Source organism: Synchytrium microbalum (assembly GCF_006535985.1).
Source record: "Synchytrium microbalum strain JEL517 chromosome Unknown SmJEL517_scf0053, whole genome shotgun sequence".
In the NCBI taxonomy this organism is placed as follows: domain Eukaryota; kingdom Fungi; phylum Chytridiomycota; class Chytridiomycetes; order Synchytriales; family Synchytriaceae; genus Synchytrium; species Synchytrium microbalum.
The window spans coordinates 117,564-143,721 of NW_022158402.1; the positions used below are offsets into that span (position 1 = coordinate 117,564).

A 26,158-nucleotide genomic window follows, 5' to 3' on the forward strand; every position below is an offset into this window, starting at 1 on the left:
TATTCAGGACTCTGTTGCCAAGAACGAAGTCGCTGGAGGAGCACTTGAGTATACACCGGCTATACGCGATTCGTCAGAGACTATAGTAGAAGTAGAGACCGCACCGGAACCGAGCGTAGCTGTCAGCGATAAGGAAGCACCGCCGCTAGAGCGGCACGGATTTGGCAAAATAGTCGCAGCCTTGACTGGCCTCTTTGGACGGGCTAATAGAAGATAAAAAGATTATAATTACAGTTGTTGGAAATATTAATAGAATTGCATTTAGAGTACAAAGTATCATATTTGTCTGGTTGTCGCGTGGATTTGCCCTTTCCTAGTTTACCGTATCTCCTAAGGCAGCTTTTCAGAGGGACGAGCAGTCCGTCGATAGAGCCACGCCAGTATGTACGTATTATAGCAGAAGACGGTTCTCACTGTTTAAATCCATTTCGCCAATCGAAACTCATTGCTCAAAACACAACCATCATTTTCAGGTCAAACATATTCACTAAGCGGCTTACGAAAGAGCTGCGAGATCTGCAGGCAAATCCACCAGCAGGAATACGGATTGCCAGTGCAGATGACGACTTGAGAGTGTATGTTGCAATGGAGTTTAGAACATTTGTGCATTAAGCGAGATTGACATGTTTTGGTTCTGAAAGGTGGAAGATCATACTAGAGGGCACGGGAGGATCAGTCTATCAAGGAGAAGTCTTCAAGTTACAAGTAATTCCACTTCTTGCCTCAAGGCTTACGACGGTTGTGTGAGTGCTGAACTACTTTGTCCTCCTGTAGTTCAAGTTTGGTGCAAATTACCCATTGGAATCGCCAGAAGTAGGTTATTATTGACGACATATTGCATAAAATGTATCGAATTCCGTCTTTTTGACGCTGTCGCTCGCTTGAATAGGTCATATTCATTGAGAACGTCCCGATTCATCCTCGTGAGTAATTGCAGACCTAATATGCCTCTGCCTTGCTAACATACATTCACTCTAGATATATATAGCAATGGACACATATGCCTCTCGATCCTGTATGATCAATGGAGCCCAGCTTTGACGATATCGTCAGTTTGTTTGTCGATACTTTCAATGTTGAGCTCAGCAAAGAAGAAGGCAAGTTCAATACCGTCCATTGTCGAATTATGTTACCAGACTTATATGTCCATATATTGAAGAATCAGAAAGCGCCTTGCTAAATTATACAACTTACTAGGAGCGACCTCCAGACAATTCGACATATGTTTTCAGGGTCAAAAACACGAGCCCGAAAGACACGGCTTGGGTATTTCATGGTGAGTTCGTGTGCTGCTGATGCCATTGATCCTTGTAGAAGATTGGGTTGATTTTGAGTGTGGTTGTTATCTTGCTTGGATCTGAATCAAGCGCTTATTCCTCAATCTCTCTTCTCAGATGACAAGATATAGTACATACACGTATAATGTAGATTTGGCACAATATTCTCATTTTTTGCATACATTAAACTCTCTTTTGTAAATCCTCGTTGTTTGCGATCGATCTACCCAACCAGCCACACGAGAAATGAGGTGGAGTAGCAAGACCACAAGGTCTCTCTCTGAGCCCATCATGGCTATTCTCGATGCTCAGCGTGGGATGTCCTCTGTGAAGATAACAAGAGCTTGTTGCATCCAAGCTCCATCAAGACATTCGAGGCCCATCCAACACGGTGTGTTGATGTTCTCTTCAGATTCAATAGCATTTAAATGCATTATTGTCTTTTGCCGTGTTGTTTTCGGCCTTGATCTCTGTGCAATAGACTGACATCTTTCAAAAAAAAAGGTCTTCTAAAAACATCTTTCGGATTGCCTAGCCCCAAACAACAACAAAAGGTAAGGAGAAGTCGCCATTTTATGCTCGTACCATCTTCTGACACCAGTTTCCATTCTTTACAGAGATGTTTTCACTCTACGGGTAACTAGACTGTGTTTCAACGTGTCTTCTTTCGCAATGGCCTCAACTGAAGTTTTCATTTTCGCTAGTGATGAGACGTGCTGCCAAACGAGACGCATACGATATATTAGGTGTAAATAAATCTGCCTCCGCTTCAGATATCAAAAAGGCCTACTATCAGGCTGCCAAACAATACCATCCAGACACAAACAAGGAAGCTTCTGCAAAGGAAAAGTTTGTAGAAATCCAAGAAGCTTACGAAATGCTATCGGATGACCAGAAAAGAGCTGCGTATGATCAATTTGGCTATAGTGGTGGGTTTATAATACCGATTCAAACAATTCACCCAAGCAATTATTGAAAATCGTCCAATGAACAATTCGAATTACATCTAGGTACTCAACAAGGTCCAACTGGAGCAGAAGGTTTCCAGGGTGGAGGCTTTCCAGGTGGATTTCCAGGAGGATCAGGCGCATTCAGCCAAGAGGATTTATTCGAGCAACTATTTCGAGGGTTTGGTGGATCTGGAGGACGAAGGCAAACCAATCCATTCGGCTTTGGCTATGGATCTGCTTCAGCCAGTCAAATCGGTGATGACATAACAGAAAGCATGTCGGTCTCATTTATGGAGGCTGCTAAAGGTGCTTCCAAACCATTATCATATACATCTATAATGAAGTGTGGGGAATGTACCGGATCAGGTCTGAGGCCTGGGCAAAAGAAGAGAACATGCGAGACTTGTGGTGGAACAGGGTCAAATGTATTTGTGCAGGGAGCATTCCGAATGGCTACTACTTGCTCGACGTGTGGTGGAAGTGGAAGCTATGTACCCAACTCTGCTCGGTGTCGTAAATGCTCTGGAAAGGGGGTCGTTCAGGAATCGAGAACTGTTCAAGTAAATATTCCAGCAGGTATGCTCTTGTCTGTCAGTATTCCGCTTCTGTTCGACGAGTCATGATGAGGATTTAATATATTTTTGTCGCAAATTTCATACCCTCGAATTAGAGACTAACGCTTTCAAAAAACGCAGGCGTGGACCACGGCATGAAGGTGCGACTGGCTCGACAGGGTCACGCACCAATAGAAAGTGACGGTCCTCCTGGAGACCTGTATGTACAGTTGATTGTAACACCCCATCCACAATTCAAACGAGATGGATCCGATATTCTCACCACCGTAAATATTCCCTTATCTGTCGCTCTACTCGGAGGCAAAGTGACTGTACCCACTATCGATGGTGACATAGAAATGAACCTTCCACCGGGCCTGCAGCCAGATGAGAAGAAAGTCTTGACGAAGAAGGGAGTGGTACGAGTTGGTAGGCCAGATGGAGCTAGAGGTGATGAATGGATTACATTTAAAATAGGAATACCAAAGACATTGACGGATGCACAACGTCGTCTCATAGCAACTGCTTTTGGTTCGTCTGATCCACCAGAATCATCATCGTCGTCGTCAACGTCATCGTCGAGTAGTAAATCGTCAAACCCTTCATCAACGGCATCGTCGAGCTCAAGCACAAAGAACGAAAGTACGAGTCCCGATTCTTCAAAAACTGATAATACAGAGTCTGCAACAAAGAGCTCCATCTTCACAAAGATAAAACGAGGCTTGGGAGTGACAGAGTAACGACTATAATATTGGAAATATAGACTTGTTTCTTTTATAAACAACATTTGTTGCATGACTTTTTCCATTTGCAGAACATTATTCACATAAAATGTCCAGTAAATTTTCAACTCCTTTTCAACTACAGTTTTTGAATCAGAATTGATGTTGCAGCCCCGCCACCATTGCCTAGTGTAAACAAAAAGTCGTCAAATACCAAAATAGTAAGACTTTTTTAAAAATTTACATACATATGGCAGCACCGCCGATTTGACCCTACATAAAACACGAGTGTATAAGGTAAAGTATTGCAGGGGAAACTTTACGCCAAGCGAGACAATCAGACAGTCGATGAACTTACAGAAGACAAAGCATGCACGAGTGAAACAACGATACGTGCGCCTGAAGCTCCTATTGGATGTCCCAGCGCAACTCCACCACCACGAGCATTGACCTTGGATGGATCCAACTTCATAATCTGCAACAATGGAAATGGTTTAGCACCCAGCCGAATTGTACAATCACAAGAAACCCAGTATACCTTTTCATTTGCTCGAATCACAACACTGAAAGCTTCATTGATTTCCCAAAGATTGACATCCGAGACCTGAAGACCAGCACGTTTGAGTGCAATTGGAATGGCGAGCGATGGTGCAATTGTAAACAATTTGGGGCTTGTAGCGGCATCAGCAAACGACAAGATTCGAGCAAGTGGAGTCACATTTAGTTCCTTGTAGAATTATAGTTGAGTGTTTTCGTGGGTTGGAACGATCGTGTAAAGAAATTGTTGGATTTAATCTGCACGGTAGGTACCTTGGCTTTCGATGCAGTCATCAACACTAGTGCTGCTGCACCGTCATTGATTTTGGAAGAGTTGGCAGCTGTCACAGAGCCTAGTTGATTTTTAGAGGTTCAGCATCATTGATGTATCACGCGATTTTGATGACGTTTCTGGTACGGACCTCCTTTTTGGAAGGCGGATTTGAGTTTTGGCACTTTGGAAACATCAAGATTCTTGTATTCTTCATCTTCAGTAACGCTTCTTTCACCCTTCCTGTCTTTGACTGTTATTGGGACGATTTCGTTAGCATATAATCCATCCTGTAAGACGATAAGGTCAGCACTGGACTCTTATATGGAAAGAGAAAAGCTCGGTGAGTGATACCTTCCATGCTTGGGCAGCTCGTCGATAACTTTCTAGAGCGTGTTCGTCTTGTTCTTCACGAGACACTTTGTATTCAACAGCAGTCATTTCTAAGATTACGCATGTGGCGTCAATTTGCAGATTGGACAGAGACTTCTGGTCAACTGTACAAGGTATTACAAAAACAGGACACATACCAGCACAATTTCCCATGTGAATGTCATCGTAAGCATCCCACAGGCCATCCCGTATAATACCATCTAATATTTTGCTATGGCCATATTCTATTTTTAACGCGAATAGAAGAATTTCAGACAAAACGAAGCGAGTGACTCAAATTTGTGCTCGTTTTGATGATGTGGCAAAAGAGAAAAAAAAAGTGCAAATGCTTACGGAGTCCTCTTGGGACGTAGTATGGAATGTTACTCATGCTCTCCATTCCACCGGCAACACAAACGTCACGTAAACCGACCATCATTTGGGTAGCAGCTAAAGTGACTGTCTTCATTCCACTGGCACAGACCTTGTTGATGGTGGTAGCCTCTGTCGACACAGGGAGACCAGCCTTGATGACTACTTGACGAGCCGGTGCCTGACCCACATTGGAGGAAATGACATTTCCAAAGAGCAAATCTTCAACAGCCTCAGGAGCAATGTTGGCTCTGGCGACGGCAGCCTTGACAACTAGATTTGGATGAGAGAATTAAGTAAAACCCGGATTTTTAAAGTGGCTTCTTCCAAAATCGGTGATGTGGTGACTTGCCTGCAGCTCCCAAGTCAGTTGCTGACACAGATGCCAATGACTTTCCAAACGAACCTATAGGAGATCGAACGGCGCTAACAATAACAATATCCTTTTGAAAAGCATTGAGGCGTTAGAGAACAGGAAGCTCTGATCGGAAATAGGCAATCACTTACATTGGCTTGAGTAGAATATGCTCTTGCGACCTTTACAAGATGTTGTAAGTTAATTGTGCCAACAAGCAGACGAGTAGCAAGGAATTTCATACGTACCGAACGCTTGGCGCTGGCAAAAGTGGATTTGGTAGCTCGCAATAACGTTGACATGTTGTTGTTTGATTGTTGGAGTTTTGCGAAAAAGCGGACATTTGGACTCGCGGACTGGTTTTTGTAGTGACGCCAATAATAGAATCGTTTCGAATTGATATAAGACAGAAATACTTCCTACTGCCTCATAGAGCGACCGCCTGTATTCGACGCGTCAAACACACTCCTTTTAAGCCTGTGACAAGCTTTTGTGGAATTGTGAAAAAACATTCTCGTAACGAGAAGTACTGCCACGTACATTTGTCTGTCTGAGACTAGATCTTTATAGGTATAGCTTATCTTCCGCTTCTGCTACCGCTTAGCCCATCGTGAAAGCGTGCACCAATATGGCATTTGAACAAGGACTCGTGTTGGTGTCGGGGGCCAATGGATACTTGGCTGTAAGCTACAAATTCCGTTTGTTTCGAACGTTTGGCACTCTAATCTGCCATTTTGGTGGCTGGTGAGGACGTCTGAGATACATTCAGCGTTACCATCGGACCAAAGGCAGCTTTTGGCTCCTGCTTTGATAACAAGCTTTGCTTGTGCATCATTTGCCATCCATTTCGAAACTACACGATGAATACTGAATGTCCCGTCTTTCCTAACGTCAGATGCATTGCGTCGACCAGCTGCTGAAAAAGGGTTATAAAGTACGAGGCACTGTTAGGAGTCAAGCCAAAGTCTCTGAGGTCGTCAACCTGTTTCCAGAGCACAAGGACAGCTTGGAGGTGATAGTGGTTGAAGATATGGTCAAGGACGGTGCATTCGACCAAGCTGTTGTTGGTTGCACCGCCATATTACATGTCGCATCACCAGTGATTTTCGCAAAGGAGAATCCAATCGACAATGTCATTACTCCTGCTATACGTGGTACGACCAATGTCTTAAAGTCTGCCATGGAATACGGATCTAACGTCAAGAGGGTCGTTGTCACCAGCAGTTTTGCTGCTGTACGGAACGATAGCTATGGACCGGATTACGCATACACTGGTATGGCCTTTGAAAACGAGTTTAAAAATGTATGCTGTATCGGACGTCTGCTTTTCTGACGTAATTTAATCTTGTTTCAGAAAATGATTGGAATGTCGAGTCAAGACCTGAAGCTGGTGGAATGGAATCTTATAGGGCGTCTAAAGCTATGGCAGAGGTGAAATTCAACTTGCAGAACACGCACACTGCGTGAATTATCACTGACGAATTTGGCCATTGTTTGTGTCTCTTCAGAAAGCAGCCTGGAAGTTCATGGGTACTGAAAAGCCTACCTTTAAGTTAACCGTAATAAATCCAGTATGGATTATCGGGCCTTCGATATCAAACACAGTCAACACCACGACCGGTCTGATTCTAGAAATGCTAAAGGGAGGACCGATTCAACCTTCTTGGATGGGGTTTGTTGAGTGAGTTTTGACCTGGTTGTCGGTTTGTGAAGTGACTGTCGTAATCAGATATCAAGACAATTCTTCGTTGACCTTTAATCACTGATTGCTAGCGTGAGAGATGTTGCAAGAGCCCATATCATTGCTCTGGAAAATCCTGCCACAGCTGGACAACGGTATATATGTTGTGGGACAGTCAAGTCGTTCCCAGAGGTTGCAACCATCTTGTCTAAAATGTATCCAAAGGTAAGTAATGTATGCGTTCATCGAGAAGCCTTCAAACGAGACTCACACTTTTCAAATAGGAACCAGTAGTTGCTCAAAATGGAGAATTTCCTCCAGTTCCAAGAATCAACACGGCGAAAATCGAAAAAGAAATGGATTTCAGCTTCATTCCATTCGAGCAAACTCTCAGAGAGACTGCAGATCAAGTTCTCGCGTTAGAAAAGAAGTGACACGTAAAAGTAGAGACGAATCATAGAGTTTAAAGCAATAGTATTTTTTTTGGGACTAAGGTAAATACAACTATAAAAATACAAAGAAGTTCGAGGACACACCCAACTATCATCATTATGCCTTGCCGACACTACGTACAAAGCCTAAAACAGAAAAGATCTACTCAGGAAAAGAAGCCAAAGGAGAAACACCATAGAGACACTCACCACGAGGCTGACTCCATGTGAAAGACTTTGTGGCACGGAATTGGAATAGTATGCCTACAATAGCAGCCGCCATGAAGCCAATCAACATGGCAAACATGCGCGGACTTGTTTGGAAGGGCGAGAGATTCAAGCTGTTGTGAGCGTTGATCATTTGCTGAGCAGCCAAACTGAATCCAGTATTGGCAAAGATATCCACGCCAGATATAAAGGCGTATGAACCAACGACAGCAGTTGCCACAATAATAATTGGCTTTTGAAGCTGTAGAGTTGTTTGATGATGAGTGAGTTGTCAACGATTGATTTGCATATATCGATAAGTGGCTTACTATTGAAATAGCGATTCCACCAATGATTGATAGGACACTCAAGAAGATTGCACGACCCAAACCAGAAGCGATGACGCCACCAGAGGCCCATGATAGTATGAATAATCCAAGCACAAATCCGAGGGCAGCACCCAGTAATGCAATACCCACACGCCAAAGACATATCGTCAGACATCCCACGACGAGCGCTAACATGATATGTGTCAATGAATGGAAGAAAGGCAACGGCAACATGTAATAAGGATTTGCATACCAGCGACAAGGACGACGACGAGTATCAAGGTATCACGATTTGCGAATCCACCAGCGGGTTCGGTATTGAGCACTATGATGTATGCGAGCAAGCCACCGACATAGGCCCCGATAACAAACAAGACAGGGGTAAATAGTCGGTATCCATAGAAGGTAAGGAAGAGACCTGATGACAATGAGAATGAGTAAGATGATTGTAACGATGACTGCAGCACTGGAGTGACAAGAGTGCCTACCAGTGACGATCAACAAGATAGCGAGGACTGAAGACTGAGCAGTAACCTGTGCATACAAGTTCTGAGTAGTTGCGATTGCGGTATCGACGGTGGTAGCTAGTAGTTTGGGAGAAGTGTGAGTAGTTGTGAGCTGGAAACACAGCTGTCGCAAAGGTGACGCTCTGCGAGCTCGAGTGTTGACAAAGGTAAATTAGGGAGATGGCAGTGGTTGAGTAGCAGAGACAATGAATGGGCTGTCGCTTGTCACTCTGCCCGAGGTAGTTTTCTCAGATTGGGCAATGCCATAATAGCCCTCACATTTGGCGAGCTTAACGAATGGAGTAAGCGGGGACTTACACATTGATGGTATGTTGCAAGTGAAGATCTTTGCGAGTTGAACTAGTAGATTGTCGAGGTGGAGTGTGAGTTGAGTGTGTGTGGTTTGCAAAGGAATCTAGACTCTGCCTTGGCGCTTTGCACGGCACACTTACGCTCAACAAGGCTATACTGACGGCTTGGCAAGAGGCAGAGTGGGTATCTGCAGGCTCCTTCCTTGCTGCTAGTGCTTCCTTGTCAACGTAGAAGGTATTTCAACAGCTTGCGGTCGTTTCTTTGTGGCAGAGTGAGTGTTTTCAGCCTTGTCAAATATGGGTCACGATACTACTGAGGACGAGGACAAGTCGCGTAGCAGGCGAGTCAGGACATCACGCAGGTACTCTATGCCATTATTCATTCTCTGTTGTTTTGCTGATACTGGATCAAGGATTGGGTGTCTGTCCTGGTCTGAGACTAACAACTGCCTCCTCATTCTATAGTCCTGATCAGAAGAGGAAACGTCGCCATTCTTCTCCTTCTTCTGACGAAGATGGCTCAATACGGCCTGACAGGAAGGAATCGACATCATCGTCCAAAAAGATCAAAAAGAAACATTCGCGACACACTACTGAAGATTCAGATGACTCGACAACGACAAAGAAGAAGACCAAGAAACACTCTCGACACTCTGATTCAGACGATTCACCTTCAAAAAAGAAAAAGAAGGCTTCAAAGCACAAGAAGAAACACAAACGGGACAAGCATTCCTCGGCTTCAACAAAAGCTTGGGTACCTCGTGTCGTTCATCCTCACTATTTACCATCTTGTTAACCGATGTTACTTGTCAGGGTGCGCGAGGAGTCATCACCATCCACGACAGGAACTCAAAAGATCCGGAATTCAGGACATGGCTATACGATATAAAGAAGATCGCATTCGAGGTCTTGAATCCACAGGCTACAAAGGAATACTTTGCCGAATACGCTGAAGACTATAATCTTGGATCACTACCACACGAAAAGGTAAGGAAAAGACGTTTATCGTGCAGTCTCAACCCACACATTCTGTCTGACAACCTCAACAACCTTTACCAATAGTATTACAATCTTGATGCATGGGCAAAAGCGCAGAGTAATAAAAGCATTGTAAATGACGAAGACGAGGAGTTCGATTTCGGGAAGGATGAAGAGAGATTACGAGGTAAAAGGCCAACTACCTCATCTACTGCCGCAACTGGCCCTTCAATGTCCAAGACACAACTACAGGATTTGCAAAGAGTGGAACGTGAACGTGTCGAAGCCGATCGCATGAGGAAGCTCGGGTTTGCCACGTCGCGAACGTTGGGTGTTAGATATGAAGATACAATGAGCTAAATGGGCAAAAGAAGATAGACTGTATACTCTTTAAACTTATATATACTTGTTCAAAAATACAATTTATAACGGCTTTTACTGTCATGGGTGATGTACTGGGCAAGAGCCATGTGTGGTCTTTGAAAACCACGATTGTATACAGTCTTGATGAAAGACACACAAGCAGTTAAGCCTAGCGATTCGTTGTGCTATAGACAAGTGATAAAAAATGTGAGGCACAGCTGCACAACACAATCGTCGACAGTTGAACTTACATTTGACGAATTCCTCAAAGCATATGGCACATTCTCGACCCGGCATGTCTTGTGTGAGGACTTGTACTAGAGTTAAAAATGAAATCAGGCTCTTTTCTTCGAATCTACAATTCCTGCCAGCAAACTTACCAGTGTATCTGTTTCCATTCACAATCAACCCTTTACCCCCAGTCGAGATTTTACGTAGACAATCTCCAACATGAGCTTCCACCTCCGCTTCATCGAGAGTGCCATCAAACCTCGTTTGACAAACAGGACACTCGTTCAATATAGATTCAGCTTCAGATGCGATCGATCCTGGACGTGGCGACACTGGATCGATATGTCGAGGTATAGCCAACAAATTACGGTTACTATTCGGCAAGGTAGCAGTTTTGCGAAGTGCAGCTGGTAGTGGCGATGCTGCTGAAGTCAATACATCTATGCACGAATCACACACCCGATGTGGTTGAAGATTAGGAGTCAAGGCGATCCTTCCATTCGTACAATTCGAGCAATAGATCTTGCCGCACCATCGACAATGATGTTTGCGGAAGAATATCGTGAATTGCCTAGAGCACTTTTGGCATGCCATGACTTCATCATCGGCAATCCATCGCTCTGGGCGAATGTCTGTTGCAAAACTAGCTGGTTGTGGTGCAGTATCAACAGTCAGCGATATACTTTGAGACCCGTCGCTAGTTTCTGATTCAGGTTTGGTTGAAATGGATAATTGAGAGGGTTGTCTACTGGCTGCAGCGAGAGCTAAAGGTGAGTTGAAACGTTGAGAAATTTCATGAAGAATGAAACGTAGACAGATGCACGGGCGAGAACGACATCGAAATTCACCTTCCGATAAACCTGATGCTATGGTCACTTGCTGAAGATCTGGTTTGCCATGTACGTCAGAAGTTGGTGAAAGTATCTATGAAAAAAAATGGAATTGAAGTAGCTTTTGAAATTTAGAAAGTTACCGTTTCGATAAAACGCATGCAATTCAACGTACTGTGCCAGCCTTATCCTTTCCTTTCGCCTTTCTCCTAGCAGCTAAAGCTTGAGGAGTCAACTGCTCTTCGTCACTCTCGTCAGGTTCCTGATCTTCATAGTGACTTATTGCCTCCTGCAATAATTCTGCACGTGCCAAGTGATTGGACACGAGATTCGACGCTACACGCTTGCGTTCAGGATTCGTATCAGCTTGTTTTGAAAAGCACGTTAGATTCTGAGAAACTGCAAGGAAACATCAATCAATTTATACTTACTCTTCAGGCCAGATAACAGGATTTGAATAGCTTGCTCATAGCTACTAGATTCGTTGGTCAACGACACGATATCACGACGAGATAAATCCAATTCATCTTCGGAAGTATATAGGACGGCATTAGCTCGAGCCATATAATCATTACTCTCTGGAGGAGAAGGGTGATCTGCTTGACTACTGTCATCCGATAATGAATTCACATTTACACGGCGCTTTCTAACCCGAATATATCTCCTTCGTCTAACAAAGCCAGATAATCCAGACACAGACAATAGCCCAGATGGTAGCTCCGACAACCACAACTCATCGGGATCTTCAAGTGATTTTGCATATTGCCAACCTTCAGAGTCTTGAATGGGGTGTTTGAGATCGACCTTCCAGTCACTTAGCCAAAACCAAGACCTAATTATTTCTCCAGACACTGGATCCTTCTTGAATGGAAGGTGGACCGTGTCAAATGATGCAGGCCGTCCACTTGCAGTGGACCAAGGACCACGATAATCAGCTTTTGTGAGGTTTTGCGGAGAAAACTTTGATGACAAGAATGTCGATCGTTGGTTTTCATGGAGTATTTCAATGACAGCAGAATGTGATGACGATGGAGTGGTTCCTAATTTATGCGGAAGGAATGGTTTGTAGATTGTGTCGATGACTAACCAACAACAATTGCACCTACCGTGCTGATCATGCCATTCAGACTCAGCAGCTTCTAAAACTTCACAAATGTATGCTTCCTCACTTTGAGCAGCTAGATCATACGCGGTTTCACCAAAATTATTCTGAATCGTGGGGTTTGCTCCATTTTCCAGCAACAGCTGCACAATATCTAAGTATCCTTTTGCAGCTGCATTCACTAAATTGCAGGAATACAGTTCGTTAGGATAGACAATCCGTCTGTCACAGCAACTAATTGACTTACTGAGAGCCGTTTGACCAGTCTTGGATTGAGCCGACACGTTAGCACCAGCGTCAAGTAATAATTTGGCGATCTCAATATGACCACGAGAGGCACAATTATGTAGGGCCGTCCAACGATCTTTGTCGTGATGATTAACGTTGGCGTGCTGCTTTAACAAGTATCTCGTGACTTCAACGTGGTTGTGATAAGCAGCCTTGCCTAAAGCAGTTTCATCTTCTTTATCTCCTAGATCTATTATTGCTCCAGCCTGCTCAACCAGTGCTTGTACGAGATGTGTGTGTCCTTTTGTTGCTGCGATGTGTATTGGGAGCAGTCCAGATGGCGTATTTGCAACATTCACAGAATGATTTTCTGTTGTAATTAGACCTAGTACGGAATCCACATCTCCAGACAGGCAAGCACTTGTCAAACTATCGACAGGAGGAGGTGATGCTTCTTTTAATGTTGATGACTGCAGAACGGTCAAGGCAGGCGATCCGGAAATCGAATAGCCACCTCCATTTAAGTGTAAGTTCCCATAAATTGGATGAGGCACATTTGGCAATACGGGAGAGGTTTGTGTTGGAAGCTCCATATATTCCACTTCAAGCTGCTTTTCCCCAAAGATGGTGTTTCTCAAAGGATTTAACAGCTTCTGAAGATCCTAAAATTGTCGAGGTAATATGTACTGTAATCAACGTAGTCTCGCTTTTTCAGCTGGCTGACAAGTGTGCAAATTCACTGTTGCATGTCGATTAGGAAAAACAGACGCAAGCTCCTTCCGAAACTACAAATGATCGAAGGCAAAACGATAGAATTTTGACTGTTACTACTAGTAAATTCATCTGCGTAGCTCTCTATAAACATGCGCGACTATATGATACAAATGTGGAGACTAGGACGACAATACTTTAAAACTATGGGGTGCTCTTTGTGATTAATACTGAGCCTCCACATGTATACTTGAGCTGACTGGCCCATAATAAGCGAGCAGCATATGTTGCAGATTGTGACACAAACGCAGCAGCAATTGTGCTATTAGCCGCAATGCGATAGTCATTATCCTGCCGTATGGTTCCTAGTGCTCCTAGCGCTATTGGCTCGACCTTCCGCTCCTCAAACTGCGTGATCAGTTTGAGCAGAGGGAAGGTTGGCACTTGGTTGCCGGCCGGCGATTGTGCCCAAAGAGACCTCCACCATGCAGCCTTCATGCCCAATTCATCCACTTGTCCAGCGAGAGTCGTATCTGTTCCATTTAGAGCATATGCAGCTCCAGATTCCGGTAGAGCAAATGGTTTGTTCTTTGACGATGAGAAGCGTGTATAAAAGTCGTGATCTGGACGACCAACAGACTGGCAGTTGACTGATCCAGTGACATAGTCTCTGACAAAGCATGGTCCTACGGCAAAGTTACCGTTCCTTGTAGTGCCTGCCGAGTCTGTTCTGTACATATACATGGACAATCCAACCCAGTCAACATAGGCATCGCCGGGATAATATGGTCCATAAGCATCTATAAGGCAAACGATTGCGTTTAGAAAAGAGGAGGCGCATATGTTTAAACCATGAGAACTTACCATCTAGTGCATTAAAGACACCATCACCATTTGAATCCAGATACTTGAATTCTGGGGAAGTAGCTGCGACGGTATAGCCGAATGGATAATTGAGACCTGGATTTGGTGCCCACATCATAGCAGTCATGTTGGTGACCTGCCTGATAGCAGTAGACAGTTTACGGAAGGACAACACATATGCCTAATAGCGAGAATCGTCAGCAACAGAAAGTCAACCCAATTTCGACTGCCACTGCCATTGGTAAACGGAACGTACATTTGGGTGTAGTCCGTATGTCATCCAGCCTCCGTTCATTTCATGGCCCCATCTTAGTATAACTGGGACGTTGTAATAAGAATTCAAATGCGCCATTTGTGCAGCGACAGCAGTAAAGAAACTATCCGGGACCACTTCTAATGTGTTGTCAGGTTGCAGGGTTATTTCGAATATGGCACCGAGAGCGCCCACTTGTTGGGCTTGCCAATTCATCATATTAGGCTATTGTGAAAATAACGTCAACAACAAACTTTCACAGTGGGGCCAATTGTGTGTGACAAATATAGGGCAAACATACTTGGAAGTCCCAAGTGGAGTTGACTTGGATGAAGGAGTTGATGACTGCTGGGTTCTGTCCCTTCAAGGACGATACCAGAGCGCCTAATGAGTTTACGACAGGTAGAGTACCCCAATCTGGCGATACGCCAAAGAAGGTAGTATAATCTGGTGGTTCTACGGTTCCAGAAGCGACACCCTGGAGATGATTTACATTTCCTGCCCAGCAGTATGTATTGCTTGAATTCAGGACGATTACGGGCGTTGGAGAGGGAGTTACATAGGCCGGTGGAGGATGTAGCAGTATATACGAGTGCTATAAAGAATGGTCAAGTAAGCCTCTTGCAGAGCAGGATAATCAAGGGTGGGAGTCGTACTCTATCGTAGATGGAAAAAGATAGGAAACCCAACCCGCCAAAAGACATTGCCAGAGACAAGAAGACCTACGAGACAAATGAATTCTAGTCAGTTCTGATGAGTTCGCATTGACTTTAAGTTCAAGTTGCCGTGTTTTGATGAAGAGTGATTCGACATTATGTAGATTGTGTTTTTCAGCCAACTTTGTGACGAGGAGCGGCAGAGATAGAATACAGAATCGATAGAGTACCAACCTTTGAGAAGAAGAGGAAGCCGCAGCATGACCTGTATGAGTCTGCCTCCATATTGTTGATGTCGTTGAAAACAGCAAGATTTTTGCAGGGGGTGCCTTGTTGAGATTGCGGTGATGAGTGGAATTGTGCGGTGGCAATCAGCGAGAATCCTCACCTGTTGACAGTACAAGGCACTTGCGGCTGCTTTACAGTAGGTTCAAGTAGTGTACTGTACTGTGTAATGTGTGGATTCGACTATGAATGAATGAATCCCGCGCCAATCTTGCTGGGGCGATGAAAGAGTCCAAGACCAAGGACTCAAGCAAGTATCAGACCTATGGTAACCGAGAGCTATTTGGGAAGGCTCTCTACTTGAATGTCTCGTCCACTTTGTTGCTGGTGGTTCCAGGGAAAGGAGCAAAACACAAAACCGCAAGAAGAACGGCCAGCAGGAAAAGAAGGAGGGCAAGCTGACGAGAAGGCGGAGCGAAAAGCTAGGGGAAAACCAATGAGACGTATAGCGTAGATATTAGGTATCTAGTGCTGCACTTGCACCTATATCGGTGAGTGAAAGTTCGTGCCTGCGTAATTTACTAAAACTTGTTTTGCTGTTAACAGCTCGCTTTGTGTTGGTGTTTCAGCATAGGAGTACGATGAGGAACGCTTGAAGACTGGGCACGAAACATTAACTCTCGAATTATCCACCATATTGCAAATACTCGTCCCTGTTGTCGCACATTCAACACAAGCTGGATTGTGGAAAGATTTATTTCAACCATCCAGGAACCAGCGACTGGAAAACTTTATGAACAACCAAATTCAATGTCTGGTTTATATTATGCTGTCGCAAGAGGCACGACACTAGGTTCGTGACGGCTGCTGCTGTATCCTTCAACCAAAACCGTGCAACACATGGAATCACTTCTGAAACATCATTTTATTTACATTTCGATTCCATTTAGAGTCTAATTTGACTGGGGGCTGGCAAAGGAACAGGTCTGCCATTGAAATCAAAACCACATCCCAAACCTCAACACCGAGTAACATCAAACTTCCCGCTACAGGTTCATGGATACTCCAGTATGCTTTGGAAGAAGTTTGACAACTGTGTTGACGCTACCGAATGGGTCTACAACAGAGGCCACTGCCAGCAAAGATACTGCAAACAGTGCTTCAAAATCATTGACATATACGTACTTAGGTTGACGTATCCGTTCGTGACGTTCGCATGCTCGACATTGTCCACAGTTTCGTCTTCGAACAGACTGATGGCAGCTGTACAATGAATGGGTACATGGCGCAAAGGCTGGAATCGGCGTCTTCTTTGGTCAAAATCGCAAAGCAAATCTGTCAGAGTCACCAATGCCGGGTAAGCAAACAAATCCACGAGCTGAGCTGTGCGCTGTCATTCTTGCTCTGCAGAAACTCAGACAAGAAAGACTACTCTATCGTTGAGACTTGGTCGTTGTATGGGTCTGCTCAGAGTACGTGAGCAAAGGATGAAATGAATGGCTGAGAAGTGGCATGACCGAGGATGGCTCAATTCGCAAGGCAATTCTGTAGCTAATCAGAATCGTTGGCAAAAGCTCATCTTTGAAGTCAATCGCACTGCTGACGTTTTCATCAACAAAGTCGCAGTAATCCGTCGCCTGACTGAAATTTTGTTGTAATTGGGGTTCTGTGCTCGTTGTCCCAATATTAGGTCACGCTGGTGTCAACGGAAATGAACGAGCTGATGAGCTTGCAAGATCGGTCATGTATGATGACGACGACGGCTAGAGCGAGATTTCTAGTATTGGAACTTGAATGTACTGAATATACTGATAATAGAAGTTTCGTGACCTTGTATTTGCAAAGTTTACAATAACATCTGATCAGTTTCCGTTCATCAATTTTCCACGTCGAATCCATGCGTATGTGCACCTATTTTGATGCTAAAGTGCGTGATTTTTCAAATTCAATTTTGACATTTCAGAAAACCCTCGTCGACAACGACTGATTCTTTCAACCCAACGATTGCAGACAGAGGTTAATAAGAAGAATTGCAAAGTACAGAGTCAGGTAAGCAGCTAAATCGGACTCAAAGTATGAATGGTGTTCATTGTTTGCAATTGCGTAGTCTGTCAAATTCCAAGGCGAGCGATTAAACCGGTCCTTAATGTTGTAAATAGGAGCAATCGAGAGGTGGAGCTCAACTGAACCACGAAACCCGCAAAATCATTGCTTTTCCCGGTCGCTTGTTGGGGACATAAGACCTCTTCATTGAGAGTTTCCTGCATACCATCACTGTTGCACTCAATTTGAAATGTCACAATATTACGCCGTTGCCCGAGGAAGAACGCCGGGTATTCTATTGGAGTTGACGTCTTATGCTCTATCTAGACGCTTACCAATGTTTGATGTTTGACAGGTGTCTATTCAGATTGGAGCTTGGCAAAGGAACAGGTGAGATAAGGGGCATGATGATCCTGTCATCTTTTGAGTCTAATTACCTAGGTCAAATCCAGGTAGATGGATATTCAGGAATGTTTTGGAGAGGATTCGATGATTTTGATTGTGCGTTAGAATGGGTGTATAATCAAGGCCACTGTTGTCAAAGGTACTGCAACCAGTGCTACAAACGAATTCAGATCTACGTGAGTATTCCTTGTCAAGAAACCCAAAAATTGGCACAGTAGCTCATCACACCGCCTCTGAACAGACTGATGGTTCTTGTACCCAGAATGGTTACTATGGCTCAATGGCGGGTATTGGAGTATTTTTTGGTGACAATCGCCGAATGAACCTATCGGAATCACCAATACCTGGCAAGCAAACGAATCAACGTGCAGAGCTATATGCTGTGATTCGAGCTCTACAACGACTCGCACAAGACAGAAACCTAGACCAAAACGACGAGGTTGTCATATGGGTTGACTCGGAATACGTGAGCAAAGGGTGGAATGAATGGCTTCCAAATTGGCAGGAAAACGACTGGTACAACTCTCAAGGGAATCAAGTCGCGAATCAAGATTTATGGCAAAAGCTTATCGGCGAAGTCAACGAGACGCCAGCTGAGGTTTCTATTCAAAAAGTCGCAGGTAAACGTTGGTGGAAGGCATTGTGTCTGGTCCCGAGTCTCACTCTTTTGGTGTAGGTCATGCTGGTGTCTATGGGAACGAACGAGCTGATGAACTCGCAAAATCTGCCATATAAAATAGTAAAATAGTTTTGGAAGACGAGAACGACATACAAGAACGGCATACAACGTTAGAATGGCGCTTTATTTCAAAACTACAGATACCTGCTGCCTCACTAAACACTAAATTGTTGGTGTTTGTGGAATTTGGCATTTGTAGATTGTACGTGTGATCGCTCCTTGCAGTATCAATTTCCACTGATGGACGCGTTCTAGTCATAATTTGAAATTCTTCACCAAATTGACCAAACTGGATTCCAACTCAACCGCTCGAAGAAAAGACACCCTGTTGATAAGAGGAGCGAGAAACACGTTGGCTGCTGACCAGGTCTTACTAAATTTCCTCATTGCTTGGTACCGTTAGCTTTATGTTTGTGGGCATTTTGCTCATCAACCGCTTGATACTGGCTGTCTCAACTTACGTTTATTAGCTATCAACCCGACACTGATTCTTGGAAGGTAGAATCAAGTCTATTCGTGACTTAATAAGGTATGAATGCCACATGGCCGGGAACAATTCCTCGTTTGTCCAAATATTTGACGAAATCTCACCAGATTAATCGTTCAAGGGCGGCAGCTAATAGTTGAATCGAGTCAGAGGGAGGTCAAAGATATCAAACATCATTTCAGGAAATCTAGGTCAGTGATTTACTCCGAAAAGATAATCAATTTCATCTCAGTTTTCATATGGTTTCAACCATTGACGTGCAACTTCTCAGAACGCTGTCTCAAAAAAACTCGCCCAAACCCGCTGGAAAGCGGGGATTATTGAACATGGACTTTCTGTTTGGTCATGGAAAAGATCAAGATAATGCTGGTGAATCTACCATGGATGCTTCATCCCCTACAGGCAATGGTGCGCCAGACGGACGTAAGTTGCGCTGTCGCATAGGTCCATCCACAAAGACAATGGCTGTCTATAATGTAAATGACGACGCTCATCCAATGTTTGTCGATGGTCCACTCTTTGTTGGGCATGTATGCGTACGAATCAAGGTATTGAACTCGTTTTTAATTTCACCTGGCAACTTACAATAGACTATTACATACTGAGTCACTCACCCCTTTCCCTGTAATTATCACTAGAATTTCGAAGGAATCACAGCTGATGGCTCGCAGCCGATAAGGTCATCACCCTACTTTGGCACCAAAAGGAGGATGTTTTCCATTCAAGCTCAAGGAAGATTCAAACAGGTAACCAGAGACAGTCTAGTATATTAATTCTGATGATTTGTAATCTCACATTCCGTCTTAATCAATTAGGAATACTCTGCAGATGATGTCGTATTTGGATCCGAGTTTGACGACAAGGTGTCTCCTCCAACCGGAGCATGGATTGCAATGAAATTTGCAAATCTCATCGATCCTGCACTCGCTGCGGATTTATATGCCGATAAGCCGTGGTTATACTCACCCATGTTATGTGCCATGAATATCCTTAACGTACGCAAAGCACCTCGTCCACTTCCATCACCAGACGCTCTTAGCAAGGCCTTTGAAGGCTTATCTGTGTCTAAAAGTAACCCTCATGAAATCGCCATAAATGCTCTGAAGTTGACAACCCCACCAACACCAGCAGATATAGTAGGAAATTGGGAATGGGGTGGTGAAAACGAGCTCAAGGAAGACTCTGGCCTTTTGCTTCCGAAAGGCGAAGACGCGCCATTCGCACCAACTAGTGTATCAGATCGTAGGAAGCACTTCCAAAAGGCTGCCAGTCGAAAAGTAGTCTGCTTCAAACCAGAGTTTGTTTATAACTTTGAGGTATGTTCAAAGGATTTTTATGCTGAATCCATCAATATTTCACTCATTTTTCTAATTTCAATTTTACAAGATATTTGCTCCCTTTATGGACTTCAATACCTATGACCTCAGTCTCGGCATCAATGTGAATGTGCTCAAGTATGCCAACTATCAACCCATCCGACTCTTTACGAAATCCGCTTCCAAAAACATTCCCTTCTTTATAATTGAATTTGATCTGGTTGATAGTCATGGCCACGGGGTAGGATATGTTAGAGAAAATGGAGGGCTGCGACCACCTTCGTCGCCGAAAGGATCCAAGTCCGATGAGGAAGACGACGAGGTATTCCATGATGCGGAATGATGGAACAAAATAATCAAAACGTAAAACCACGAACCTCAGGTCATCGAAGGGAAAAAATGTAAAGGGCTTTCAACCGATGGTCGAAAGATATTCATAGATAGAAAATAGTAAAAAAGCAAATCAATTGGTTCATCAACTCAGCGAGCTTGTCAAAAGTTTAAAATATTGAGGGGTTGGCTGGTCGGACATTTCGCTGCAGAGTCACACTCGAACTTTGTTTTTTCTTCCGTCGTCGATAGAGAGGAGATGAACTTTCCATCGTTCGATGTCTCGACATGTCTCGCATCGGCCGGCAGAAGGCTCCGTCTGCATAATGGAGACTGCATAGACTCTTCCACATCTGCGGCAATTTCCTGCATTTTGGCAGAAAAACTGCCAACAAGCTCATCAGCCACGTATGTTTGGGACCATTTTTAGTATTGCTCTTGATAAGGCCTGCTTTGTCCATTATCTGATCTGACTGTTCGTTGTGGTTTTCATCAAAAAGTCTGCAGAATCTTGACCTTTTACTGGAATGTTTGGGGAATTCTTCAGCTTTGGTATTTTCATAGTCTTGCGTCGATTCTAGATTGAAATGCAACTGAATTTTGAATTTTAGGCACAAGGGCTACAGGTGGCTGTCACTTCCTTACCCAAGCTCTATCAAAATCCAAATCACCGCGTCTATGTGATGACTGTAAGTGAAAGGACGAGCCCATCATCGAGAGCCTCTTCAGCTTCTTCAAGGCATTCTCGACGCTCGTCCACAACATCATCAAATCGGACGACTGGACATAACAACCGAGTCAAAGTGGTTGGATTGATAAAAGTTGGCCAAAAAAAGTATGGCTTCTGCTCTCGTTGCTTCGAAGAAAATGATTCACTCAAACTGACACTTTTTTTGTGAATTCTAGTTTATACCTTAGTGTATGTCACTTGGCGGCGTTTGCAGGATTGCATTCCTTCTCTAAACAACCTTGTTCGCTAGGATACGAATGGACATCTCCAACGAGCCAATCCTTTGTGTGTCTTGGATTTCTACGTTCATGAATCTTGTCAGAGACGGGGCTATGGAAAAGTCCTTTTCGAAGCCATGTTGAGACAAGAGAGAACTTCAGCGACACGATTAGGCTATGATCGACCCTCTCATAAAATGATTGGCTTCCTGAGACGACATTATTTCACTGAATGTGAGTACATTGTTTGTTTGTGTACTGCATCTTTCCTTCAGCCTGATTCTGACTTGTCTAATTAGTCCTACCGCAAGCCAACAAGTTTGTCATTTCAAAAGCCTTCTTCCCAACGCCATCTTCAACTCGAGCTGCTCCTGGATCACGGCTGTGCTCTCGTGAAAAGTCGGGCATATGGTCTGCACCTTCTGAAAAATTACCAGGAATGTCCCTTCCACCCATAACTGTTGCTGAACGCGCTACGTCATCGGCCACGCACCTGTCTTTTGGAACTTTTCGCGATACAAGTCTCAAACTTGAACACCTGACCAATGTCATAACCGGACAACCGAATAGTTCATACCATTGGAATTCGCCACAGACAAGCAACAACCATCGAAGGTCGACGCTGCCATCATCTCTTCCTCCACTAAAGAAAATTGAGCTTCAAGGAGAGAGAATACCTTGGAATCATAACCACAGAGTCCGTGGCAACAACTACATCAATAATCACCTCGCTACCGCCGCGTACTTTTGATCTCAAATATGTACAAGTCAAATGAATTGAAAATATGGTTTTAGAGCGGTAAATGCGCGTGAATCGTCTTCGTTTGGCTTTTCTGAACTGGCGACATCCAAGATTCCATTTTCTACGTAGATCAGGCAGGAACGAGCTGAAAAGTACGCAGAAGTAGTAGAGTACATCAAAACTATTGTAGAACTGGGTTACAATGTTAAGATTCTTTGCCTCGCATTCAACTACCGACTCAAAAGAGATCAAGTCGACGACAGAGGAGACACCGTTGGAGACCGCGCCAGGGCAGCCAAATCATGCTCAAACACTGGCATTCTTAGGTAAAGAGTCATGTCGACGGCGATCAAAGGCACAAGAGAAGGGGTCATTGGCTCAAATTTCAACACAGTCATTCACACATACACATAATTACACATTCGCACCCATCAGAAACAGCTACAAGACATCCAATTCACCAATTTTTTGTAATTCATATTCACAGGTCTGGTAGCCATGGAGCTGTCGAGGATGGACGCCAGACTGACTCTAGTTGCAAAATCAGCAGACCGACGCTCGTTGTCTGCCTTGGATTTAGAGGATGACGATGGTGACAGTGTTGCAGAGAGTGCTCAGAATAAGAGATTTCATGGTGGACTGGTCGCCAACCAGGATCTGGATCCGATTACTGAAATTCTCAAGGCGCAACACACTTGGAGAGACTCTGTTTTGGCTGCTGCCTCCTCTTACGGTCATTTGACAACAGAAGGCATGCTCCAAAATTTGTCTGTGTCTATTTCTGCTTACTACTGCAGTTGACATTGCAATTGTAATCTAATCCGTCAATTTTCACAGAGGCCGATACTATTGCTGGACTAGCTCGACAGCCTCCCAACTCTCACGAAAAGGAATTGGCTGCTTCACTTCTCGACATTATAATGCCAACAATTGACACAGCAGTATCCATACCAACTATATTGCTACAAAATTTATTGATCTCGACCCTGCTCTCACGGCAGCCCGTTTACGACGCCCGACTCAAGACCGTAATAGGATCTTTGTCGACTGTGCTATATGATAAAGCTTTAAAGCCCATAAGTAATGAGCATACAAAGACAAGAACTCGCATTCTGCTCGTCCAAGAGCTCGAAAGGGGATGTGGTGAAGCAATTTGGGGTGAAACTCACGAAGGGAAGAAGGAGAGGGAAACTCAGCGTATAAAGAGGGTACAAGAAGCTCATAGACGTAGTGTACAAGATGAAATTCGTGAAGCGAAGGAACGAGACTCGGCGAGAACAAGTAGGTTATTCGCCGTCGGGCTTGGTATGGTTGGTACAGGATTGCTTGTGGGAGTCACAGGTGGTTTGGCGGCGCCGATCATAGGAGTCGGTCTTGGATCAGCTTTTACAGCTTTGGGCATCACAGGAACAGGACTTGCAGCTCTGTTTGGATCGACTACTGGTGCTGCAATGGTTGGTACTTTCTTTGGCCTCGCGGGTGGGGGACTTGCTGCTTATAAATTCAATCGTCGTCTTGCCAATCTGTCGGAATTTGGCTTCCATCCCATCACACCACCTCAACGTACCATGCATCTATGTATATGTATATCAGGCTGGCTAATCACTCCCGAAGACCTCACAGAGCCATGGAAGGCTACCATTCCAAACCACTTTCCATTCTCAGAAGCTTCGTCACTAGCCTTTGATACTGAAGCCTTGTTGAAGCTGGGCTCAGCTCTACAAGACTTGTTGAAATTCTCAGCAGGATATTATGCAACCCTGGGCGTTCTACAACAAACCATCTTGGCAGGCCTTGTATCTGGTCTCATCTTTCCTGTTGGTAACGAAAATTAAAACCTGAAGTACCCTATTTCATTTTTCATTCACAACCAAAATTCATTAGGCGTGATGAACATGTCGAATCTCGTCGATAATCCCTGGTCAATCGGTCTAGATAGAGCTCGAAAGGCCGGTAAACTTCTAGCGAGGGTAATTACAGGTTTATTGGAAGCATTTTTGGTTGTTCCAATTGTTCATGAATACCATATCTAGGACGTGCTGCTCAAACGTATTCATGGTGGACGTCCTGTTACTCTAATCGGTTACTCTCTTGGGGCCAGGGTTATTTACTACTGCTTGCGTGAACTGGCTCATGAGCCTCACGGTCTGGGTCTCGGTCTGGTAGAAAATGTATATTTGCTTGGGGCTCCAGTGCCAGCTGACGTCAAAAAATGGGCAGCCGCAGCTACTGCAGTATCTGGACGTATCGTAAACGGTTATAGTAAAACGGATTGGCTTTTGGCGTTTTTGTTTCGAGCTGCTGATCTGACCACTGGTGTTGCTGGAACTCGTCCCGTCGAAATACCTGATCTTGGAGGCATCAAGAGCCGTGTAGAAAATGTTGAGCTCTCCCATATCGTAGCAGGTCATCTCAACTATAAAGAAAGGCTTCCACAAATATTGGAATATATTGGTGTTGAGCGTGGGGACGGAGAACTCTGGACTGCAGGTGGCTCTCTCATTACTCCTCCAAGAGAGTCCCATCCTGATTTTGGGAGGTCGTCGCTGGATGAGCAGAGAGAACCATTGGCCAAGGAAAAACTGAGAGGGCCATTCAAAGGATTCGTGAAGAGCCGTCCTTCACTCGATGAACAACGACCGACAACGATAAGGCCAAATCTTTCATCGCTTGAGCCACTTTACGAGCAAGCCGCCAAATCAAAGCAAAATATAGATGCCCAAATTCAACAGTTCAAGAAGAAGCATGGATGGGTACAAGTATCATCTGATAAAAGCATGTAGAGTCTTAGCATTCTCATCATCGCCGCAACATCGCTGCATTGATTTATATATATAATATATATTAAACATAGAGAATTATTAACAGTGTAATAATTGTGCCAGCTGTGTATTTACGTTTTTTGTGGTAGTTTAGAGGACGGATGGTGTCGCGCATCAAACGACCGACGCCATTCTCTCCAATCAAACTGGTGTATGTCAATCTCCTTACTTTCAACCATGTGAGTCCAGGCACTGGTGCTTAGGTTGATAATTGGGTCTGTAATCCATCTTTCTTTTTTAAATGTCCTCTTGACGACACTCTTAACCGAGAAAAATAGCTGTATTCCGTAGTAGCGTTGTCGAATTCGCCATTTCGACAGAGTTTCGTTACTTAAACCCTGCGGTGTGCTGTGACGTAGAGCTTCGACTCGCTCGACATAATTCCAAAAGACTCCCCACATGTCACGACGTACGTGGGACCTTGTCCTATCTACTACACGAGCCATAACTTCCACAGCTCCACTCCAAACTGTAATCGACTGGTGGTCAGCGAGATCTAGATCTAGCACTTTTGTAGCGTTTGTAAACGCTTCTAGAGCTCCAAGAGCATCGTTTCGGAAACTTCGTATTTTCATTATGGGTTCTATTATACGAGGCGAGGGAGGTTGGTGGTTGCCAAGATATGCTCGTAATACGGAAGTAAATGGCAATATATCGGCACGTTGTGCTAGAGCGTCAAGTAGGCTTATCCAGCTTTCGTCATCGTGAGGCATGAATCGAAGCCTATTTACAAGCATATGGTCACTGTGAGGGTGAGCAGGAGGATTCCACCATCCATACGACGCAATATCCTGTCCTATGTTAAACCAAGTGGTATCTCGTAACGGATGATATTTTACAGCTCGTGCTAATATTAAATTAAATATTCCTAAACTCGGAGAGACCCTATCTCCCTTCATTTGCTCCCATACGTTGTAGATGCTCTCAAAGTCTGGTGACGTTTTTAGCTGGTGAACCCATCGGGCTAGTCTGTGACGTTGGACACGTGTCCAACACATCCTAATGTGTCCTGTACAGCTACTGATGACCAAATCTGCTTTCTGCTGGTTTTTAAGTATATGTTGCGTACA

The 26,158-nt window shown here is 44.2% G+C and overlaps 10 protein-coding genes across 10 annotated transcripts; 7 read left to right on the forward strand and 3 right to left on the reverse strand.

The window, feature by feature from the left end:
• Positions 1-1,024: 1,024 nt before the first annotated feature.
• Positions 1,025-1,280, forward strand: SmJEL517_g05620 (uncharacterized protein; the record flags this gene model as incomplete). The annotated part of the gene is made up of 2 exons (XM_031171546.1): positions 1,025-1,097; positions 1,198-1,280. The coding sequence occupies 2 exons, from the start codon at positions 1,025-1,027 to the stop codon at positions 1,278-1,280; spliced, it is 156 nt and encodes a 51-aa protein (XP_031022498.1).
• A 703-nt stretch (positions 1,281-1,983) lies between these two features.
• On the forward strand, positions 1,984-3,521 carry SmJEL517_g05621 (uncharacterized protein; the record flags this gene model as incomplete). Its single annotated transcript, XM_031171547.1, has 3 exons — positions 1,984-2,206; positions 2,288-2,803; positions 2,923-3,521. 3 exons carry the CDS (start codon positions 1,984-1,986, stop codon positions 3,519-3,521), a joined length of 1,338 nt encoding a protein of 445 aa, XP_031022499.1.
• Positions 3,522-3,743: 222 nt separating this feature from the next.
• Positions 3,744-5,712, reverse strand: SmJEL517_g05622 (uncharacterized protein; the record flags this gene model as incomplete). The annotated part of the gene is made up of 11 exons (XM_031171548.1): positions 3,744-3,776; positions 3,862-3,978; positions 4,042-4,230; positions 4,314-4,393; positions 4,463-4,601; positions 4,666-4,754; positions 4,842-4,928; positions 5,038-5,328; positions 5,462-5,498; positions 5,563-5,592; positions 5,659-5,712. 11 exons carry the CDS (start codon positions 5,710-5,712, stop codon positions 3,744-3,746), a joined length of 1,146 nt encoding a protein of 381 aa, XP_031022500.1.
• A 326-nt stretch (positions 5,713-6,038) lies between these two features.
• Positions 6,039-7,525, forward strand: SmJEL517_g05623 (uncharacterized protein; the record flags this gene model as incomplete). The annotated part of the gene is made up of 6 exons (XM_031171549.1): positions 6,039-6,092; positions 6,306-6,684; positions 6,765-6,841; positions 6,919-7,091; positions 7,184-7,316; positions 7,376-7,525. The coding sequence occupies 6 exons, from the start codon at positions 6,039-6,041 to the stop codon at positions 7,523-7,525; spliced, it is 966 nt and encodes a 321-aa protein (XP_031022501.1).
• Positions 7,526-7,640: 115 nt separating this feature from the next.
• On the reverse strand, positions 7,641-8,886 carry SmJEL517_g05624 (uncharacterized protein; the record flags this gene model as incomplete). The annotated part of the gene is made up of 6 exons (XM_031171550.1): positions 7,641-7,669; positions 7,733-7,991; positions 8,059-8,246; positions 8,312-8,476; positions 8,547-8,642; positions 8,883-8,886. The coding sequence occupies 6 exons, from the start codon at positions 8,884-8,886 to the stop codon at positions 7,641-7,643; spliced, it is 741 nt and encodes a 246-aa protein (XP_031022494.1).
• Positions 8,887-9,172: 286 nt separating this feature from the next.
• Positions 9,173-10,213, forward strand: SmJEL517_g05625 (uncharacterized protein; the record flags this gene model as incomplete). The annotated part of the gene is made up of 4 exons (XM_031171551.1): positions 9,173-9,237; positions 9,341-9,629; positions 9,689-9,862; positions 9,938-10,213. 4 exons carry the CDS (start codon positions 9,173-9,175, stop codon positions 10,211-10,213), a joined length of 804 nt encoding a protein of 267 aa, XP_031022495.1.
• Positions 10,214-10,294: 81 nt separating this feature from the next.
• Positions 10,295-15,376, reverse strand: SmJEL517_g05626 (uncharacterized protein; the record flags this gene model as incomplete). The annotated part of the gene is made up of 14 exons (XM_031171552.1): positions 10,295-10,401; positions 10,468-10,533; positions 10,597-11,211; positions 11,296-11,371; positions 11,453-11,643; positions 11,709-12,317; positions 12,384-12,560; positions 12,627-13,269; positions 13,550-14,118; positions 14,183-14,363; positions 14,439-14,660; positions 14,737-15,030; positions 15,092-15,157; positions 15,326-15,376. 14 exons carry the CDS (start codon positions 15,374-15,376, stop codon positions 10,295-10,297), a joined length of 3,867 nt encoding a protein of 1,288 aa, XP_031022496.1.
• Positions 15,377-18,044: 2,668 nt separating this feature from the next.
• SmJEL517_g05627 (uncharacterized protein) lies at positions 18,045-18,499 on the forward strand (the record flags this gene model as incomplete). Its single annotated transcript, XM_031171553.1, has 2 exons — positions 18,045-18,384; positions 18,441-18,499. 2 exons carry the CDS (start codon positions 18,045-18,047, stop codon positions 18,497-18,499), a joined length of 399 nt encoding a protein of 132 aa, XP_031022497.1.
• A 757-nt stretch (positions 18,500-19,256) lies between these two features.
• Positions 19,257-22,275, forward strand: SmJEL517_g05628 (uncharacterized protein; the record flags this gene model as incomplete). The annotated part of the gene is made up of 8 exons (XM_031171554.1): positions 19,257-19,478; positions 19,569-19,676; positions 19,746-20,246; positions 20,317-20,568; positions 21,188-21,411; positions 21,483-21,495; positions 21,557-21,758; positions 21,824-22,275. 8 exons carry the CDS (start codon positions 19,257-19,259, stop codon positions 22,273-22,275), a joined length of 1,974 nt encoding a protein of 657 aa, XP_031022502.1.
• A 489-nt stretch (positions 22,276-22,764) lies between these two features.
• SmJEL517_g05629 (uncharacterized protein) lies at positions 22,765-25,049 on the forward strand (the record flags this gene model as incomplete). The annotated part of the gene is made up of 4 exons (XM_031171555.1): positions 22,765-22,999; positions 23,104-24,087; positions 24,151-24,236; positions 24,300-25,049. 4 exons carry the CDS (start codon positions 22,765-22,767, stop codon positions 25,047-25,049), a joined length of 2,055 nt encoding a protein of 684 aa, XP_031022503.1.
• Positions 25,050-26,158: the final 1,109 nt, after the last annotated feature.